Source organism: Ischnura elegans, chromosome 12, assembly GCF_921293095.1.
Source record: "Ischnura elegans chromosome 12, ioIscEleg1.1, whole genome shotgun sequence".
In the NCBI taxonomy this organism is placed as follows: Eukaryota; Metazoa; Arthropoda; class Insecta; order Odonata; family Coenagrionidae; genus Ischnura; species Ischnura elegans.
In genome coordinates, this window is record NC_060257.1 from 66,991,733 (window position 1) to 67,012,078 (window position 20,346).

Here is a 20,346-nt window from a genome sequence, read left to right on the forward strand (position 1 = left end):
ACAAAAAATGCGTTGCTACGGCAAATGTGGGATTGAGTCCTCGCCTGCCAATCCGAAGGTCGCGGGATCGAATCCCTATCTAGAGCATGGGTGTGCGCCATCATCTAAAGTTGTTCTTTGTCACATTCTCTCGTTGTTAAGGTCTTGTCCAAGAGCAGGATTTTTTCCGTCGCACACAAGCTTTAGCATGATGATAGGCGTACTATTAATTAACTCACTGAAAAATCTGGCCTTTCGTGGAAATCTGTGTAGCGCATTTTAGTTGAAGATTCGCAAATGAGACGAATCGCGGAAAAATTGATCCTCCGCTTGTTGACTCCTAATCAAATCGTATTTAGCGAAAAAAAACGTATAACACCGCTTCCTCACTCCCCCTAATTACCAGATCTCGCACCTTATGATTTCGATCCAGTGGCGCCGACTCAATGGGGCCTCAGGGGGCCCGAGCCCCCCCAAAAATTCGTAACAGATGTGAGGAAAAAATGTGTCAGGCTAGTCAATTTTCCCCAGAGTGTCCAGATATCGAGATTCGAGTGATCAGGGTTCTAATGTTGATCATATGACTCTTCTAAAATGCTTAAAAAACTTAAAATTCACTACTTACAAAATTTACCGGGGCAAGGTCCTTGGTTTGGCCCCCCCAATATTTTTTGTAAGTCGGCACCCCTGTTTCGATCTTGTTCCCCCGGATGAAAAGGGTGATGAAAGAGAAACGTTTTCACGACATTCCGGAGGTGAAAATGGAATCGAACGTGGCGCTGCAAGGCATCGAAAACGACGAATACTCGAGATGTTTCACGCGGAGGAAAACACGTTTGAACCAATGTACCAATGTTAATGGCAAAAACGGATCCTGAAGTCTGCCTATAAATGTGTTTTCAACCACCATGCATTTAAATGGCTTTACAAAAGTCGCCACTCGCGTCGCTGACGGACGAAGTGATCCGAGTTTCACGGGGATATAAGATATAATTAGGGGTCTTAACCAAAATTTATATACAGGATGATACAATCTTTCAAATTTATAACTTTTCAATTCTATTCCCCGCAATTGCAAAAATTATACTGCAAAATATTGGGAAAAAAGAGGATCGAATTGCACTCATCACCGCGCCGCGGTCATTTTTGAAAACCGATTAAAATGCGACCAAAGTGGCAACAGAAATCAGCCTTCAATAGGATGGAACCGTGCCTCCACTCGGCATGTTAATTGAGGCACCTTAAACTTTAATTTCTCCGAAAGAGTAAAGGATAGGTTTCTTAAAACCACCTGCCAAATGCCTATTGAGGTAACTAGGATGGTAACATAGGTGGATCCAGGGGGCACGGGGGCATTTGCAAGCTTTGGGGAAACCCAAATTTTAAGTGCTAATATAATGTAAATGAATTTGCGGGAAAAATTTCCTAAAATGGGGGTGGGAGGTCGCCCTAAAACGGATGGGGGTCGTGGTGGGTGGGAGGTCACCCTTTGCCCATCCCCTCTCATCCCCCCCCCCCCACCCCCCGAACATATTCCTAGTTACGCCACTGGTAAAATTCATATGTAGATGAAGGAGTACTTACTGAGAGCCTTTGCAGCAAAAAGTCCAGAACAGTCGTTATTTTGTTGCTCAGTAAAACATACTTTGAATTCCCAGAACAACCATTGCACGCCAAGTTGTAAGTGGTGCAAGTTGTGATGTAACACCTAAAAATATCAAGATAGTTAAAACAGGTAATTCCAGAAGTTGGTCACTTTATAGTCAAATCAAAAAATGACAAAATGAAGAACTTACTTTGGCGGTAGAGATTGAGGCACATTGGGTGAATTTCCTAATGCCATTTCTATTATAGAAGTCAGAGCAGTGAACCCACCTAAAGCTTGGAATGCTATTTTATCGAGTACGTTCTGAAAGAAAGCATGATATATCAAATTAGCATCACAAATGGTCAACAATGATGAAATTATATTCCGATCACATTAAATGGAACCAGGTAATATCCTTATTTGAGTTTGAATTCGGTAATTTAATTATACTGGAACTAGTAATGATGTTAACTTTACAGTCACCCGCAATGCACAAATTGTGCAAAAAATCCATATAGAAAAAAATCATTCACCTTGACTATAAGGAAGTAAACAAAAAGTAAAGAAAAGTTAAGAAAAACTAGTAATTTTCACCAGACACCTTGAAAGTAAAAAATATACTCCGAGGTTGACCTCTTATACCATTGTTTTTTCAGATATTGAGAGGCAAAATGGATCCTGACGTTATCATTTACTAAAAGTTAAAGTACATATCATCATTTAAAAATCTAAAAGCGTGAAATACATACTCCAGGAGCAATAATCTTTCGAGTTAAGCAATTTTTAAAAAAATACGAAACCACCCTATTCATTAAAAGAATTTGGTACATTTTCATACTAATCCGAAAGCTGCCTCATTGTAAATGTGGAGGGATGGGGGCATGCGGTGGGGATGGGTAGAGGTAAGGGAAAGATAAGTGGCAACGTAAACAATCTTACCTATCAGCCATTCTCTCACTAGTATCAAATAAAAAATGAGCACTTCGCTGCCTATATTTCAAGAACTGATGACATTATTAGAGTTACTGATTTCTTACTCGCTCAGGAAGAACCTTTCACTAAGGGTAGGAACCACTCTAAGAGTGTAAAAATAATGAAGTGCACAAGGCAAATGTAAGAAGACAAGAGATAGCTGAGAAACAGAGACTTTTTCAGAGGGAGTTTGTGACAGAATCAACTAATCCACAAAAGGGAGAAAGCAATTTAGCACCACAAATAGCTCAATAGACAGGCAACGGATTTTAAAACAGAAAAATACCAGCAAGGCCATAGCCAGAAATTATTTTCAGGGGGAGTTTATGTCAAGAGGTAGTGAATTCCAGAGGGGGTTTACATGGAGGGGATGCATTTCTGGGGGTTCAATTGAAGAGGGTACAACTGGAGCCAGATTGAGATGCAAAGGTTATTCCACTTATGGGGCATTTTCACTTTTTATTTCAAGTTTGTACATTACATAAGAGATAAAAAAATACATCATTAATGTAATATATATCGGCATGTTAAATGAAACTAGTTTGTGATAGGTACTGAATTGTTTCAGTGCTCACTGTTTTTAGAATAGTGTAATTTTATGCAAGAATTGCCATGAGAAAAAATTCCCCTGAACCAGGAATCGAACCACAGACTTTTGGCTTTCCGGGCCACTGCGCAGACCACTACGCTATCCAGGTTCTTTAATTCCCATGGCAATTATACCGAGGCTCATGGCACTGGGTGTTAGGCCCTTGCGGTCAATTAAGGTTGGCAACATGAGGGAGAAAGGACTTCCAAGAAGCCACAACCGGTTGAGAGCCTCACACCTGTGCTAAAGCTGTGCAATGTTTGTGATAGGTACTGAAGTGTTTCAGTGTTCACTGCTTTCAGAATAGTGTAATTTTAATTTTGCTAGCACTTTGAATGTAGGCTCCTCATGATCTTGAGGCTGAAACCTTGTTAGCCTATAAAAAAATACGGCCCTGGATACAACTACACAGCCTTGAATAAAAGTCCCTTGATTTTTCTAACACTATCATAATTCACATTTTTTTAATGAGTGAACAACTGACTCCATCAGGACACATACATCCCCACTCTTTTAATGGCAAATCCACCTTGCCAATAAAACTCACACAAAATACCTAAATCAGACCAGACCATGTTCTATTTGCACCAAATAATAGAAATAAGGAATAAAAATCTTTCCGGAAACTCAATAAAACAAAAATCAAATTACCTGCTTGTCCAATATCCGATTGATTTCCCCCAGGGCTCTTTCCAAGGCAGTTATGGCTGTGTCTGGCCACTGGCCTTTCCCCTGGGAATTGCTCAGTTTCTCCACATCCTTGATCAACTTCTGCAGCCGTGACTTATTGCTTGACTCGATATTCTTTTGAGATTTTTCCAAATTACTTTCGTACTCTTGACCTCTGAAAATTCAAGGAGATAAATGGGTTATGTTCCGATGACCAAAGAGATCAAGATTTGATGACAAGAAATCTTGTTAATCCTTTCCCACATAAGTTTATGTAAACTAGAGTGAGAGTCACATAAAATCCTCAGAGTGAGAGGAGGCCCAAGGAAAGAATCTGGCCTTCTACCCTGAATGTTAGAGTATAGCACACCTGTGGCTGTCTTGGAGAGCTGTAACCTCACTTATCCAAACCAAACTTCTGGATCAAGCCATCATATCAGTGAATGAAATTCAGTGCCGGCAAAAAAAACTTTGAAAAAGTAAATGGGCTCAGTACACTTGCTCCGTACAAAAAATAATTAATTACAAGGACAAATTACTGATTTTAAAAAGTAATCAGTAAAATTACCGTTACAACTACAATCAGGGGCGGATCCAGGATTTCTTTCTGGGGGGTGCACAAGCAAGGCCGTATCCAGGATTTTGTTCTGGGGGGGCACAAGGATACCTCGTAATACAAAACGAACACAATGACAGTGGGACCATATTAAAAATCTTGCATATTTTTTAAAGGTCTGGGGGGGCACATGCACCCCGCCCTAGATCCGCCTATGACTACAAGTAAACTTCAAGTAAAGCTTCAAAAAAACTTCAAAATCACTTCAAGTAAAACTCTCCACTATAGAGACCACCTGGCAACTGTCAAATACTGCAGTAAAAATGTGGATGTATTGAGTCATAGAAATTGCAGATTGCAGTTTCACTTGCAATACATACAATCATAACTGCTGTAACTACACATGGATGGCATATTTTGTAGAATGTAGGCTCCAACATAAAAGTGGCTCAACATAAACAAGCAAATTATGGTATTCAGGGACTCGAAGTCCTACCTACCTAATCATTACAAGTAATCTGATTACTTTCACCCAATTACATCCCAACATTGATGTAATGTTTAGCTATGAAAACATATTTTAAAATGTAAATACTTGGGATTAAATCTTTAGTTTGTAAAATAACTTACTTCTGAGACATTCTCTGACGAATTTTCTTGCATCTCTTCTTCAAAGCTTTCTGCCTCTCTCTATCTTGTGCAATCTTTGGGTCTATTTTATCGGCTGGAGCATCCACTATATGCTCCATTGAACACATATTTATTGGGGAAGGAGATTCTTTAATACTATGTCCATCAGATCCAATTTTTTGTTGAAGTGTTTGACTTCTTAGAGATTCTTGATGCTTCTTACCCCTCAGGTGACTGAAGAGATAAACTTCTGATTCAATCTGCAAGAAATTTTAATTATTAAAGTCACGGAGAAATCATATTAAATACTTAAATACAGCAGCAAAATTAAAATATCTTAAGATTTCTTAAGAGATAAGATTAGTTTCCCGGCTTCTCTAAAATTGAATGCATTTGATTTTCCATCAACCATAAAATTTAGTCTTGAATGCATGACAATCATTTAAGCATTTTGGACAACTAAAAATGTTAATTATGATTAAAAACTTTTGGGCTATGTCGCCGCGTCAATGCTTTGGGTGGCCCAAACGTTTCCAGACCGATGCCGGTCGCTTATTCAAGGGATTATGGAAAGATGGGAATTTAAGATCTTTTATATAGGTATCTGTGTCAGGAGGTGGAGGGAGGGGAGCCGGAGGTTGGGGGAGTGGGTTGCTGCTTGTTTCTTCTTATTACGGGTTGCCAAGTACGGCTAATTTTAATGCCGGTGTCTCTGTTGAAATTATTCTTATCTTCTTTGAATATTTCAATGGCTTCTCTGACGAGTCTCTGTTTAAAACCTTTAACTTTGGCGAGGATTTTGACTTCCTTGAGGTCGATGATGTGGCCAAGCACTGCGTGTTTGGCTACCGCAGACTTTGTTGATTGTCCCAGTCGAATCACTCTCTCACGCTCTTCTAGGCGTGTTTTGACCGACCTGCCTGTTTCGCCGATGTAGTTCTTCCCGCAGGTCTGACAAGGAATTTGGTAAACCCCTTCCACTTGGAGTGGAGTTCTATCCTTGACGGTGTTTAGGAGATGTTTTATCTGTATGTGAGGCGAGAAGATTGTCCTTATTTGGAATTTTCGAAGGATATTTCCAATTATGTCTGTCGTCCCCTTAATGTATGGCAGGAAGGCTTTCTTCTGGTCGCTGAGCAATAAGAAGAAACAAGCAGCAACCCACTCCCCCAACCTCAGGCTCCCCTCCCTCCACCTCCTGACACAGATACCTATGTAAAAGATCTTAAATTCCCATCTCTCCATAATCCCTTGAAAAAGCGACCAGCATCGGTAGGGAAACATTGGGGCCACCCAAAGCATTGACGCGGCGACATAGCCCAAAAGTTTTTAATCATAATGACGAGCACCCGCGAAAGTTTTAACGAAGTAAAAATGTTAACTTTACCTCACCTTTACACTTACAACCTGTGCACACATGTTAAAAGCAACATGGAACAGCTAACCATAATTGGTCAAGTTCATGGGCATAACAATCTCCATTGAGTTGACAAGCATTTTCATTGTCATGCTACTGCTACGTACATCTAGAGTCAATAATAAATTACTTCTAAAAATTTTTACCATGTAATATAAAAAATGCCTCCTAAAGTGAAACTTTCACAGGAAAACATGAATACACATTTTTAAAGCAGGAATCTTATCATAGTGTAAACAACATTTAGAAAAAAATTTTGGACAAGGTATCTATTTGTCTTGTTTCATTCATTATCTAATTTTTATTCCTGTTGCCTACAAATTTGTATATTCTTACATTAAAAAGTATCAAAATGTTTGTATTAATTAACAATCGAATTGCATGTAATAGCTTCAATAATAGGTGGCATCTACAAGGATTATTTTGAGGACAACCATACACCAGTCATCTCCTCCCCAAAATAATTATGTACCTAGATTTTTGAACATGACTTTCGATTAATTAATGCAGCTGGATCAATTATGTCGCACAAATTTCTTTCAAACTACTACTGAATTATAAAATTGATTTCACATGCAAGATTTACAGCATAGCATTTTCCAGGTATTTTTGGGCACTACCACAGAATTTATTCTTATAATATTCCAATTTTTCTAGCTTAAAAAACTATCACTGTTCAAACAAAAAATCAGTTATGGTAAAGTGTAGATAACGATCAACTGTAATAACGACAACGAATAACGATCAACTGTAATTGGACTAGGTCAGGATAATTATAAAGTCCAAATGTGACCATAAATATGTTCATGTAATACTCGAAAACTCCCAATATCGATAAGTGAACTTTTTTACATAATAGGGAACTTGCATATATTTCAGATATAATCAATAGCCCCAAAATTATATAAAAATATATGTTTGCATACCTCGGTGAAAGTTTTTTTATTATTTTATGACGTGGTTTGCGATATTTAATGCATCAAAGTTCACGAGAATTTTCAAATGCAAGTGAGAAGCGAAAACGCCCGATGATTGGCTGGTAGAAAAGTGACGTCATAGTTCAGTACGAGGAGGCACGGCGGCACGGCCATATAGGTTGCATACTTGAATACATGCGACGGCGTGGTTATGATTCATTTATTGAAGTGCAGACGTATCGCAGTTGTTCATTGTGACTTCAGGGCTATTATTTGATCTATTTCTCCTCCATTGAAAGCGATAGATTGCGTAAAGATGAAGGCATATGGTTATTCTTAGGCTGATCCTAGCAAGCTTCCTGTTACTGATTCCATCATGATAACAGGGTATTTTAGTGAAACTGTAGACTTCGTCGGCTCGGAAAGTCGATGCCGAGAAATGGAAAGGTAGCTGATGTGCATCTGTAATGTTTTATAGTTCATAACAAAGTGAGACTTGCGTATAATATTGGCGAAAGCGTATACTCATGTGAAATGTGTATTCTTTTGGCAGTCCGGTAGAGTCTTATGGTGAATTTATTTCCACCTCGAAGCTGTCGATGATACTTTCAACTTAAAAATACCTTGCCTGGAGGGCGACAGGAAGCTCTGGGGAAGCCAGACTATTAATGTTTCAATTAAGTAGCGATAATATAGACGAACTTTCAACACAATCTACCATATCTTGTGACTAAAAACCCCGAAGCCAATTCCTATTCTGCAGAAAGAATCGGTCAACCGCCCATCGATCAATATAATAAACACAACGTCTTCAGGTGTTAATGAGTTACTTTTGAAATGAAATACTTCCTAAATTAGCATTAAAATGTGCATGTTTTCCAAACAGAGTCTTTAATACATTTTGGGAGCTTTTCTCACGATATATCTGAAACCTTCTCTAAAGGCGAGCTCATCGTCATTGCGATCGGTTGTCACTTAAAAATTCCGTATCGGAAATCCTAGAGGGAGGACTTTCGACGATGACCGTGATCACCTGCACTATCACTGGAACCCGTGGTGAAAATATCATCCCAATCCATGGATTGCAATTGCAATTTCTATTTGGTTTTAACTGGGGAAAGAGCAACATAGAACTGCACATTCTTTGGGCAACTTTTGGTTTGACTTTCCCTCAAACACCATTTCCCCTGTGGTGCACATCAGTCCTATCTTTATACGATGGCCTGACAACCTTTAAATGGATCCTTGGTTTATCCTGACAACCAACTAAATGGAAATTGCTGATCCACACATGTCCATTCTTATCTCCATAGTTTCCAAATCAAAGGCCGCGGAACATTCCTCTTGTGACTCAACTTTTTTTTTAAAAGCAAGCAACGGCGCAGAATAAAATCAAAGAATGCTGCGATAAATTTTTTGTGACCACCTCTGGATTCCATTCTTTTTCCATCTACAACTTCCTTTATCTTTCGGGATAAACTATGGGACAAGATAATGTTTAAATATTTTCATTAATTTATAACAAAATATAAGTTCTAAAAATACCCAAAAGCCGCATTTTATTAATCCGCACTGATGAGTGTAAATTAATGTGGAAGATGAATGCTGTAGACGTAGTAGTTTTCCTTAGGTTGAGTTGCAAGGTTCATGAAGTTGACAAAACGGCTAATGTTTCGGTGCGCGGAGTCATTTATTGCACTGACCGTGTCTACATTTTTCAATTTTTTTGTAATAAAATAAATCAGAATTTAGGATAAAATTTCCTTTAAAATGACGTATAGTTCATTATTATAGCATGTAGTGAAGCCAGGACATAAATTTGCAAAGTACAGCGGCACATCATTTTGACGCCGACAGTAGAAGAAAACGCTGTCTTCTTGGCTGGCACTCGAATGCATGGGGATCAACGTTGCTCTATATTTTCATATTTCCTCCCTTGATTTTAAACATCATGGAATTTTCTATGTAACTGAAACTGAACAAGTGCCTTAATAATTTGAGTCCATCGTAACGATCGTAGCCATCGAGAAACACCTATCTCGATTTTTGTTCGGAAGTTGAGTTTTTATTCTACGGCGGCCGAATTATCGAAAAATCTCAGTTTCAAGTTATTCAGTCAATGAAATATGGAAATACTATTTATATTAAAGTTATCTTCGCTCACATAGCACACGGGTTTATCATTCCGTTTATTATACTCTTATTTTTCCGTAACGCTCATCCCGACAGACGGCATGCATCGAGGCTTTTCTTCTAATTTCCTCCGTGGGAATGCAGACGAAAATTTTTTTTGGGGTGTTATTGCACAGAGAAACAATGCACCACTTGTAATTTTTCCTTATTTCACCCATGTTCTCCTTTAAACGCAACGTGGCTCTTCCAAACCTGCAGTTACTGGGCTTGGATCTTGGACTCGTACTGAACTATGACGTCACAGCCAAAGATTAGTGGGGGCGGTATTTTTTAGCCCGCGAAACTCGGGCGACTTTTTGGAGTCATTTTCTAGGGTATAAACTGAATTTTAAGCGGAAAAAAGTATATTGCGGTACTAAGTGTTTACTGTAGTATATCAGCATACTGTTTATAAAAAGTATGCAATTTCCCTATTTCAGTTGAATTAAATAATATTGATAATAAAAACTTTCCATTGTCTAAAAAATAAATGTAATCATCGCAGTGGTGTGTATATATATTTTGATAGAGCTAATTACATCAGCCAGCCACACTTAGAGGGCTAAGCTAAAACTAAATACTAACTATGTATATGAATTAAAAACAATTGAGGCTAGAGTATTTTTGAGGATTCTATCAAAAATGAACCTACCAGGACATTGCAAAGGTTGCAGAATTTATTTGTTTCATATGGAGAGAGACGAGGTAAAGAAGAATCTTCTCCTGGTCCACGACCAGCCAATGAACACGATTCCAGAGCCAAAGCCCTTTGGCGAATCAGCTCCATATTGTGATCATGTCGACGTGCGGACTCCTCCTGTTTTTGCTTTATCTTCCTTTGCAATTCCTCCTGATTGGCCAACTGGGCTGCTTGAAGGGCACTTCTCCTTTCCTCACGATCCCTAGAAACATTAAAAGTAATCAACTCGATGACACAAAGAGTAAATGCATTAGAAAATGTAGGCTTGGTATGCAGCCAGACTTCAACATTATGAGAATTCATCAAGGCACCATCAATACATGGTGAGGTAAAATATGCATATTAAAATACAAATATAGTAAAGTTGGTGGTTTCTCACAATACATACTTTGTGGAATTAGCTGATCATTATGAATTAATAACTTAAACCTTGTCTTTTGATAGTATTTTTTTTAATTGAATCGCGACCATGGTTTCGATGGTTACCGTCATCTTCTGGTGACCAGAAGATGATCCTTAAACCAGAATATGACGCCATGGTCATTATTAATAAAAAATAATCTGGAAAAACAAAGTTTAAGTTATTCATTTCAAAAATATATACAGTGGAACCTCGTTAAAGCGAGTACGGGCTATAGCGAGACCCCCGCTACTACGAGAGATAGCGGATGCACCGTCAATTGATCCTATAATAAGCATGTTAAAAATTTCGTTTTTGCGAGGCCCTTTTGGTGTTGGCTCTCGCCATAGCGAGGGTTTCACCGCCGGAAAAACTTACACCAAGACTCCTTAATCTCTGTAATTGCTAGCGATCTGTTAGAAATGAAGTTAATGGAGTGCTCAGTCTCAAATTTATGTGGTAAACTGTCGTTCGATAAATAAGTAGTTAATTTTGGTGAAAATATTGTGGCATTAGCATTCGCGAATGCTTGATCTTCTTTTGTTCCTCGGGCAGCAGAAAGCAGTCGTAAGCATACCCGCACGTCCATGAGTTGCATGAATAGAAAGCATTTGATGGAACACACCATGGCCAAAAAAAACACCAAACACGTCTAAGCGAGAAAATTAAAATAAAGGAGTAATATGAGGTATAATGGCTATCATTTGCACCACCTCCGGTAAAGTGACAATTCGCTATAGCGAGTGTTTATTGGTGCACCGTGGGGTGTCGTTTTATCCAGGTTCCACTGTATAGTACACTGGAATGGGCTAGTTGGGTTCTGCAGTTCTTGATTCCATCACTTCTCAAACCAATAAATTGCTTGCTTTTGTGCTAACATTCATAATTCCAAGTATTTTTAATACATTTCGCAAAAAGTAAACTATGGCTTTCCAACCATCATTTTTCTCTACAGAATCGTTTTAAACATCACTAGATGTTATCTGTGAGAGTTTTCTTCAATAAATGCATTTGCAGTAGATTTAAAGGCTTCGATTAAAATAAATTCAAATTCCAGTGAAATTTTGAAATGTAAACAAGGCATACATCGTCCTGTTTTATATGATAAATGAAATTTCAGAACCCATGATGAAATACAAAAATACGTCAGCCAAAAATGGTTAGCTCCTGTTTAAAAGAAGGTAACACCCCGATAACGAAAATTTTGTAAGTCTAGAGATGACACCTATCTGACAATACAGCCTCAATCCTACCCCGTCCCACAGCCATACACACTTTCATACACACAACCAAACCTAGGCCCTGTGCAAGGTAAGACCCAGGAGGGATGTGAAGGTGTTTACTACAACAGAATTGTTTTCCAGTGAAGGGTATTGCATTTTTCAGAAATTGGTGTAATAACAGGCACAGCTCAGTACATGCATGATGCTGGGACTGATAAAATTTGGATTCTTAATGCCACAGAATATGACATCAAACATAATTATATATGATTTCATGATAAATTGAAAGTGTATACGATCATTAGTGAATTAAATGTTTATAAGAATGAATAATAATAGCTATCACACTGTAATTTTCCCCTACCAGGAAACACAGTCTTGGTAACGCCTGAGCAGATATATTTTGTCATTATTTAACTACCTTTGCTAACTTTGATAACAACAGTTCACTATAGCGAGTGATTTCTTAGTTCCCAAAAGCTGTCACTATAACAGGACAATTTTTTACGAGACACCCACCTTGCTTTCTCCCTGGCCAACTCCAAGCGTTCCTTCTCTTTCTCCTGCTGTTCCCTATCTATTCTCTCTTCTCTTTTTCTCCTCCTTTCCTGCATCTCCTCCAACTTTGCCTAAAGCAAAGAGAGAATGCATATGAGCCAACATTTCATCCCAATAGAAAAATAACAAACACACCTGAATCAGCAACCAAGAGTCATATAGTAAACAAATGAAGAGGGATTTTGGCAGACCTTAGAAACAGTGGTTTGTCATTAAATGTGAAATACTGAATTTCACAGCATTGAATCAAATTAATTTATGAAGGTAAATCATTAAAGAATTATATTAAAATGCAATGCAACCTTCAGCCAGGTCTTGTGATGACATAGAAATAGCATTAAGGAGTAGACTGATAAATATCAATTGCAATATCAACCATGAGGCAATATAATTTTTCATTTGCACTACTTATGTCCCAACATAGGATTGCAGTGCATTTAGTTACTACCTCTTCCAAGCAGTTAGGATCATTTCTCAAAATAAAGCTATTAACAATGCATAAAAGTATTATAGCTTCATGGTAAAAACAATTTTGAACTATGAAATCTTCCTCTTGATTATGACCTGGAAAGGTTGAAACAGGTCGAGCTTAATTTTTACCTATTAAAAAAATAAATTTAAATGCCTTAAAATTAACCTGAAAAACTTAATTCATTTCAAAAAGGTGATTTTTTTTTAACTTTCACACCTCAAAAATACAAACGACTGCAGACAGTGAGTAGAATCATACATAAGATTGACTATTCCATACTTTTATTGCTACACCAAATTGAAACATACATACCTATTAAAATAACTAAGAGTGTTCAAAAGAAAATAATGTTTTTCTTTCCATGAAATGTAATCATCTCGATGAGCAAGAATGGAAAAAAGGATCAAGTGCTTACCTGTCTCTCAGCTTCCAACGCTCGCCTCCTTTCTTCAACTGCTGCTTCTTTTGCCGCTTTCTCTTCCTGCTTCCTCTGTCTTTCCTCAATAATCCCAAGAAGCCTTCCTTCTTGTTCCTAATAAAAAAAACACAATGAAACTAGTAATGTTTCTAAGGTTCTCGGGGGGTAATTCATTTCTCTCCACCTTTTGGAGTTTCCACAATACACAACAGCTTTGATTGAGAGCAGTTTCATCAGTAACCTTACATCATGCAGTGGCGGATCCAGGGAATAAGAGGGAAATTCCTAACCCCCCAAATTCAACAGAAATTTTTTTTCAAAGGTAAATAATTTAATATGCACTCCATCATTAAATGAGAATCGTCTATAGATGATGCTAGCATCACTGAAAAATAATATCCCTTATTGATACTTACAATATTTTTATTTTTAGGAGGTTCAACTAAAGAGTGAATCCCTTAATTTTTGGGGGAGGGGGAAACTCTTTGACTCCCCTCCCACTTGCTATGGCCAGAAGTTCACCCCCACCAAAAATATATGCCTGTTTCCGACCCTGACCTCTTCAAGTCAAAAGTGCTGTGCTTTGGTTTACCACAACTGTATATGTTGAATTAAAACTTTTGGGCTATGTCGCCGCGTCAGATTTTGGGTGGCCCCAACGTTTCCCGACCGATGCTGGTCGCTTTCTCAAGGGAATTCCCTTGAGAAAGCGACCAGCATCGGTCGGGAAACGTTGGGGCCACCCAAAATCTGACGCGGCGACATAGCCCAAAAGTTTTAATTCAACATGACGAGCACCCGCGAAAGTTTTAACGAAGAATCACAACTGTATATCCCATATTCCTCACTTTATAGCCTTCCTGTTCTAATGGAATATATTAGGCCACTAAATGTTTCACTGCATTTTTGTTTAAACTATTGGTTATATAACCCCATATGGAGGGTGATTTGTGGACAGCTCCTGATGGACTACAACACTATCAAGTTTGATTGAAATCTGAGACAAAGTTTTTGAATCTCCCCTTGTAAGAAACACACTACTAAAGTGCCTTAATGTGACCATGATACCACACAGAAAGTTCCATAAAAATTCCATCTATTATACTAAATTTGATGAGGATGCATCACAATTACAATCATTGGTGATATTCAATAAGGAAACTAATTAAGAAAGTCTAATGGTACACTAAAATTAGGTGTCTACATATAAATAAAATCAATCTGTTCCATGGGCAATACCTGACATAGGGCCATGAAATCATGCCTCTTATTCTGAGCTTCAAGCTCGTTAATAAATGCGATTTCTTTCAGCTTCTCCTCTTCGTCATGAGCTTTCCTCACGATTCCTTGCAAGTGACGCTTCCGTTTTTCTTCGGCACGCCTTAACTTTTGCTCTAGCTGCTCCCTCTTGGCCTCGATGTTTTGCACCTTGGCTTCCCTGACTTCTCCAATCTAATAACGGCAAAATAATAATGGCATAAAAATATGTATTCAATGAGCAAATTCTTTCTTTTAAAGTCCCATTAACCAAACCACAACTTATTAACAAAAACATTCATCAAAAATAAGTGTATCAACATGCCTTCCCCTATTCTACAGCATTAGCCTTACTCTTAATGACTTAAATACACTGATGAAGAGTGAATACATAAAGAAATTTAATCGCTGATTTTGTTTTATACTTTTGGCTGGGTAAAGACAATCATATTACCTCACACAACCACTAGCACCAGCACACACTATGTGCCATCATGACTGATTTGTCAATAATTCATCTTTGTTGCCATAATTCACATCACAGACACATGAAACTCAATTTATATATGCTTAGAAAATGTTATTGTAAATATCATAGAGCAGGAAAGAGCTGAACAATTAAGATTCCAATTTCCTCACACATGCAGTGGCACATTCCACAAATCATTGCAAATGCAGATTCAAAAAGTTGTCTCCAATGCAGGTGATCTCCATTCATGCACATAAAATGTTATTGCAGGAAGATTTGAAGAACAACAGATGGTTTAAGCATGGATAAAAACGCTACCAGGAAAAATGTATCCACTAATGCACTAAGAGTGCCAGAGCAACTGCTCATGGGTTAAGAATTCATACAAATATTGATAGATAAATCTTTCACCAAGGGGTGCAAGTGATTTTTTTTCTAAACAAAGTTAGGTACAGAAATTAGGCAAAGAAAATAAACGAGATCAACTAGATATTCAGTAGTACTTTTGATTTTCCACTCGATGTCTATACAGAACAGACACTCACTCGTACACCTTGGCCAAAATTGACAAGTGATTTTTTTTCTAAACAAAGTTAGGTAAAGAAATTAGGCAAAGAAAACAAACGAGATCAACTAGATATTCAGTAGAGCTTTTGATATTCCACTTGATGTCTGTACAGAACAGACACTCATTCATATTCCTTGACCATCAAGTTTTTGTATATTTCTTCTAACAATTTCTGTACCAAACTTTGCTTAAAGAAAAAAACAATAGTACCCCTTTGCTTCTCAACCCCTCAATTGTGGAAAGACTTTTGTGCTCAACTCAAAACCACCAAGAAATTCCTTAGGATTCAAACCTTTTTGAAGAGTTCACGCAGTTTGGTGGCCTTCAGTGCTTGCAGCCTTTGCCTTTTCTCCTCAGCCTGGGCTTGCTTGGCTTGATATCGCCGCAAAGTCTCAGCAAGCGAGCGCTTTCGTGACGGAGACGACAGCTTCTGATGCAGTTCCAAAGCACGACCTGGATGACGGGCAGCCATGGCTTCCAGCTGCTCCAAGGCCTCCATTCTTTCAGCCCATGACATACCTGGAAGCAATGAACCAATAGCAATGTACAGGTTGAAGAGCATTGAAGGGCACAAGAGAATTATGGTCCACATAAAATGCTTGAGATCATTGCTGGATAACACCCAGGGTCCTTACAAGATTCCTGGATTCACTACCCCTGATTTTTTCAGCCCCCTCTAAAAAATTGCATAAATTTTAGAAGAGTAAAGGCCACTATAAAGGCAAAAAATACAACATTCTTTTTTAAAAAATTAATTATTTCTTAAAAATAAGATTAATATACTTCTTAAGCTTAATTTAGTGTATCTTTCAGAATCTAAGGATACAAAAAGCTGACAGTCCAGCAGATCTTCTGATTTCAGGATCAATACATGAATTTTCCCTGACCTATTACAACCTTTACTCCTTAAGTCATACCAGGGCTGCAGTCCGGAAACTAAGATCCACAAAGAGCACTGGAAGTTCCCTACTTAATGAAAAAAATAAAAAAATGTGGCCAACACGTATAAACATTAAGTTTTTGAGGTGGTGAAGGCAGGGTCATTCCATGTCAAATCACCCAAAATATTTTCAAAATGACATCCCCCAACTCAGATTTTAATGAAATTTTTGTCACTAGCTACTACCACCTACTTAATGACCCATGTAAAAAATTTCCTCTCTCACTCATACAGTTTGAAAGATATGAGGGGACAAAGTCTGAGATATTTGCGCAGAAGTGGCAGTAGTGGGATTCAAATGCCAGTGTGCAGGGCACAAGGTAAAAATTCATAGCTCAGAAATCACATAACATATTTGAATGAAATTTTGACCACTTGTCTTTCCAAATACAGAGCATCCATAGTTATGTCTTTTCTTCCCCTGGCATAGGTTTGTTAGCCAAAATAATGTCAACAGTTGCTAATTAACCTATTTTTTTAGTTAATGCAAAGTAACATTAAATAAATGTAAAAAAAGAAAATATGAAGTAACATTTTTTAGTTAAAAAATGTTACTTCATATTTTCAGGATTATCACCAAAAGGCAGAGTAGTTAACTCATCCAATTTTTTTTTTTTTAATTGGAGATAAACAAGTGCTCCAATATACTGAGAAATGAAAATTATGGTGTTTTGAATGCCACAATGAGTATTTCAGGCTTTAATTTTTTTCCGTCTCTGTGAGGGGGACTTAGGACACATACTGTAAGATAATAAGAATATAACTGAATCCATGCCTTCATGAGGATATATTTGAAATAATTGTGAGCCTTAAACTTGCACTAAAGGCGCACATGGCGGTATTAGTGCAGGTTTGAGCCTCTCAACTGGTTGTGGCTTCATTTAAATCCTTCCTCCCTCGCGTTGCCACCCTTGAAGGACCTCAAGGGCCTAACATCTAGTACCATAAGCCTCAGTACAATTGCCATGGGAATCAACGAACTTTGATAGTGTAGTGATTTGCACAGTAGCCTGATAGCCAACGTACGCGGTTCGATTCCCAGTCTGGAGAAATTTTTCTCCAGGTAATACAAGTATATTCATAGGCGGATTTAGGCTCCCCTCCCCCCCCCCAGATGCTTAAAAAATAGACAAGATTTTCAATACGGTTATCATTACGTTCGTTTTGTTTTGTGCATTACAGAGCTTCCATCATTTAATTTCATACTAATAACTTTCACATTAAAATTAAGAGAATATTTTGCACAGTAATTTTTTTCTGCAGTTTTTAATCTCCAATATAAGAAGCCTGTTTGCCTGTCAGATCCTTGTACCCCCCCAGAAAAAAAAAATCCTGCATCCGTCCTTGAGTATATTTCACAGCCATTCATGCAGCAGTCTTCAAAGTAGTACACATGTTTGTCTAAGTTGATCAATATTTTTAAACCAAAAACTAATAAAGAAAATACTGGGATTACATGCAGAACGTACCAGCCAACATATTTTCGTATTTGGCTTCAATGGTTTCCCTGTCTTCTGGCGTCACCACTTCCATTCTCTCATCCTCCTCATCTCCTACACCTGCACATGCTTCTCCATCCGTCTCAGTTTCCTCAGTCTCTGTATCCACCTGCAACAGACATAGTGCAAACACATAAACAACAAAAACCAAGAGGTTTCAATTAAATACTAACTAGGTAACCCATGCGAAAATTTTGCACTTCCACACTATCAGGGAATAAGTACCGTACTACTCTGAATATAGTCTCCCTCTGAATATAGTCCCCCACCCCCAATTTTGATGCTTCAGTTTCGGAAAAAAGTTAAAAAAATGTGTTTGAATATTGTCCCCCCCTTTACTTTTACCATGGGCATTATTGGAAAAAAAGGGGGGACTATATTCAGACATATACGGTATGTTAACCTGGGAAAGGGCATGCGTTAATGACACCCCACGGTTCTTCTTTGACCCATTGTACGTACATTGTGGTATTTACAGTGTTGTTAGTTCTTACACCATCAAGTCTCATACATTTTGACTAAATGTGTACTGCCAGTTTCCCATAAAATTTTCATTCCCATTCGGAATCGGAACGAGTTAAAGTGTCCTGGGGTGTCACCTATACCCCATTCTGTTGCAATTATTAACTAATTTCTTCCTCATCAGTTAATTACACCAATAGCAGAGCATAGAAAAGGAACTCGAACGGCTTTCTTTTCCCTTACTTTACTTATAACGCACAAAACAAGGCATGGTTACACGTAGCAACTACGTAGCAACAAATAAAGACATCAATTATAAACCAAACACTACTGGTGATATTAATATGGACCATATAAATAAAACATAAACAATTAAAATCACACACTCCAACACATGTGCCCTTCCACGTTTCTCCTCCAAGCTGTACGACTTCCCCTGAGCTTTTTCCTTTCTTTTTTTTCTCTTTTAGCACTTTGAACATTACATTCAGCATGTATAATAAGATACTTCATGACTTGAAACCCAAAGTGGTAAAGTTAACATCAAATATGTTGCCTAACGTCAAATAACATACATAGAAAACTTCAGTTGAAAACATTTCTCCCATTATCAATTTTATGGTAATAGTGTAGAAGTAAATATTTAGTATCAGTCTAATTCTGTGGACCTATGTAATAAAGAACTCAACATAACTGTATCATTCCAAGTAAAGAGGAAAAAAATATTTCCCTAGGAGTGTCAATGACACCCCAGTGCCTTCAAACATTACCATTAGCCTCGCACCCTCTCCCAGGTTAAGGAATTAGTGTAATTGTGTTTTAAAAAGAGAAGAAGGTGTATCATAAAGTACTTTCTTTATAATCCTTAAAACAATTTCATAATAAACTCTCACTCTTACACATAAAAATTTTATAACATTCAGCATGTACAATCACTACGTGCATTTTGTACTACATATTTTCATTTTTTTGTTGTCAAATCCCATTGATAATGATTCTTGAATACTTTCAACGTGATATTTTTATTTATTTGTGAAACATGTTATCTTTTAAGATCCTTACACATGATGTCTCTTCTAGAGAACTCTTAAAATTCTTCATACGTCTTATATTTTATTTTAAATATTTTGACCTGCTTATATTACGTTTCTTTGGTTAAGTTATGGATTTAATGGGTTTTTAAACCTTCTTTGAAGTTTAGAGTTAAGAAAATGTGTGGAGTCGATATACCTCCAGCGAGTAATCAATATGGAAAAATCCAAATTTTTAAATCAAATTAATGGGTAAATAGTGAAATTTGAAATTGAGATTGTATTTTTTGTCAGAAGCCGGTGATAGGACGTTTAAAATGATACCTCGTTTATCACTGTAGATGCAGTATTAACGGAGCATATACAGAATGACAGAAACACACCTTTCCGTAATAATTAAATACAAATGCTACAGTCTTATTAGGCAAATTGCCTCAACATTGACCAACAAATAAGGAGAATAAAAGTTTCTCAGTAATACTACCAAATAAGCCATCAGCAAACATACCTCAATTTCAGTCTTTTCTAATTCCATTATTTCTTGCTCCAACTTCTCTTCTTCAGCACTCAGCTCTTCTGTTTTCCGTAGCACTTCGTCACTAATGAGATTGCTATCTGATTCTGTTGATTTTCCCCCAGGAGATTCTTTCCTACTGCAACAAAAAAACAAACATAATTCAAATGGAGTTGAATTTAGTCACTACTAGATTGTACAAGCTGAAAAACCACTCCGCAACCACGCTGCTAATTAGTGCCCAGATTTCGTGGAATGCAACATTTTCAAACTTTTTTGGCAGATGGTAAGAAATATTTTCTTAATATCAGTAGCGTAGATAGGGATAGGTTCTGGGGGGGGATGG

General features: G+C 37.6%; 1 protein-coding gene across 4 annotated transcripts in view; it reads right to left on the reverse strand.

Annotated features, from left to right (window-relative positions):
• The window catches only part of LOC124169862 (S phase cyclin A-associated protein in the endoplasmic reticulum), a 215,495-nt gene that overhangs the window by 175,434 nt on the left and 19,715 nt on the right, over positions 1 to 20,346 (reverse strand). For 3 of the 4 annotated variants that reach the window (XM_046548665.1, XM_046548666.1, XM_046548663.1), the window contains 11 exons: positions 19,995 to 20,139; positions 17,964 to 18,102; positions 15,847 to 16,073; positions 14,500 to 14,712; positions 13,258 to 13,374; positions 12,332 to 12,441; positions 10,142 to 10,391; positions 4,984 to 5,243; positions 3,780 to 3,972; positions 1,776 to 1,888; positions 1,564 to 1,687 (listed from right to left, as the gene is read on the reverse strand). In XM_046548665.1, coding sequence (XP_046404621.1) covers positions 1,564 to 1,687; positions 1,776 to 1,888; positions 3,780 to 3,972; positions 4,984 to 5,243; positions 10,142 to 10,391; positions 12,332 to 12,441; positions 13,258 to 13,374; positions 14,500 to 14,712; positions 15,847 to 16,073; positions 17,964 to 18,102; positions 19,995 to 20,139 — 1,891 coding nt within the window. The remainder of the gene's footprint in view (positions 1 to 1,563; positions 1,688 to 1,775; positions 1,889 to 3,779; positions 3,973 to 4,983; positions 5,244 to 10,141; positions 10,392 to 12,331; positions 12,442 to 13,257; positions 13,375 to 14,499; positions 14,713 to 15,846; positions 16,074 to 17,963; positions 18,103 to 19,994; positions 20,140 to 20,346) is intronic. The other variant, XM_046548664.1, reaches the window with a different exon arrangement.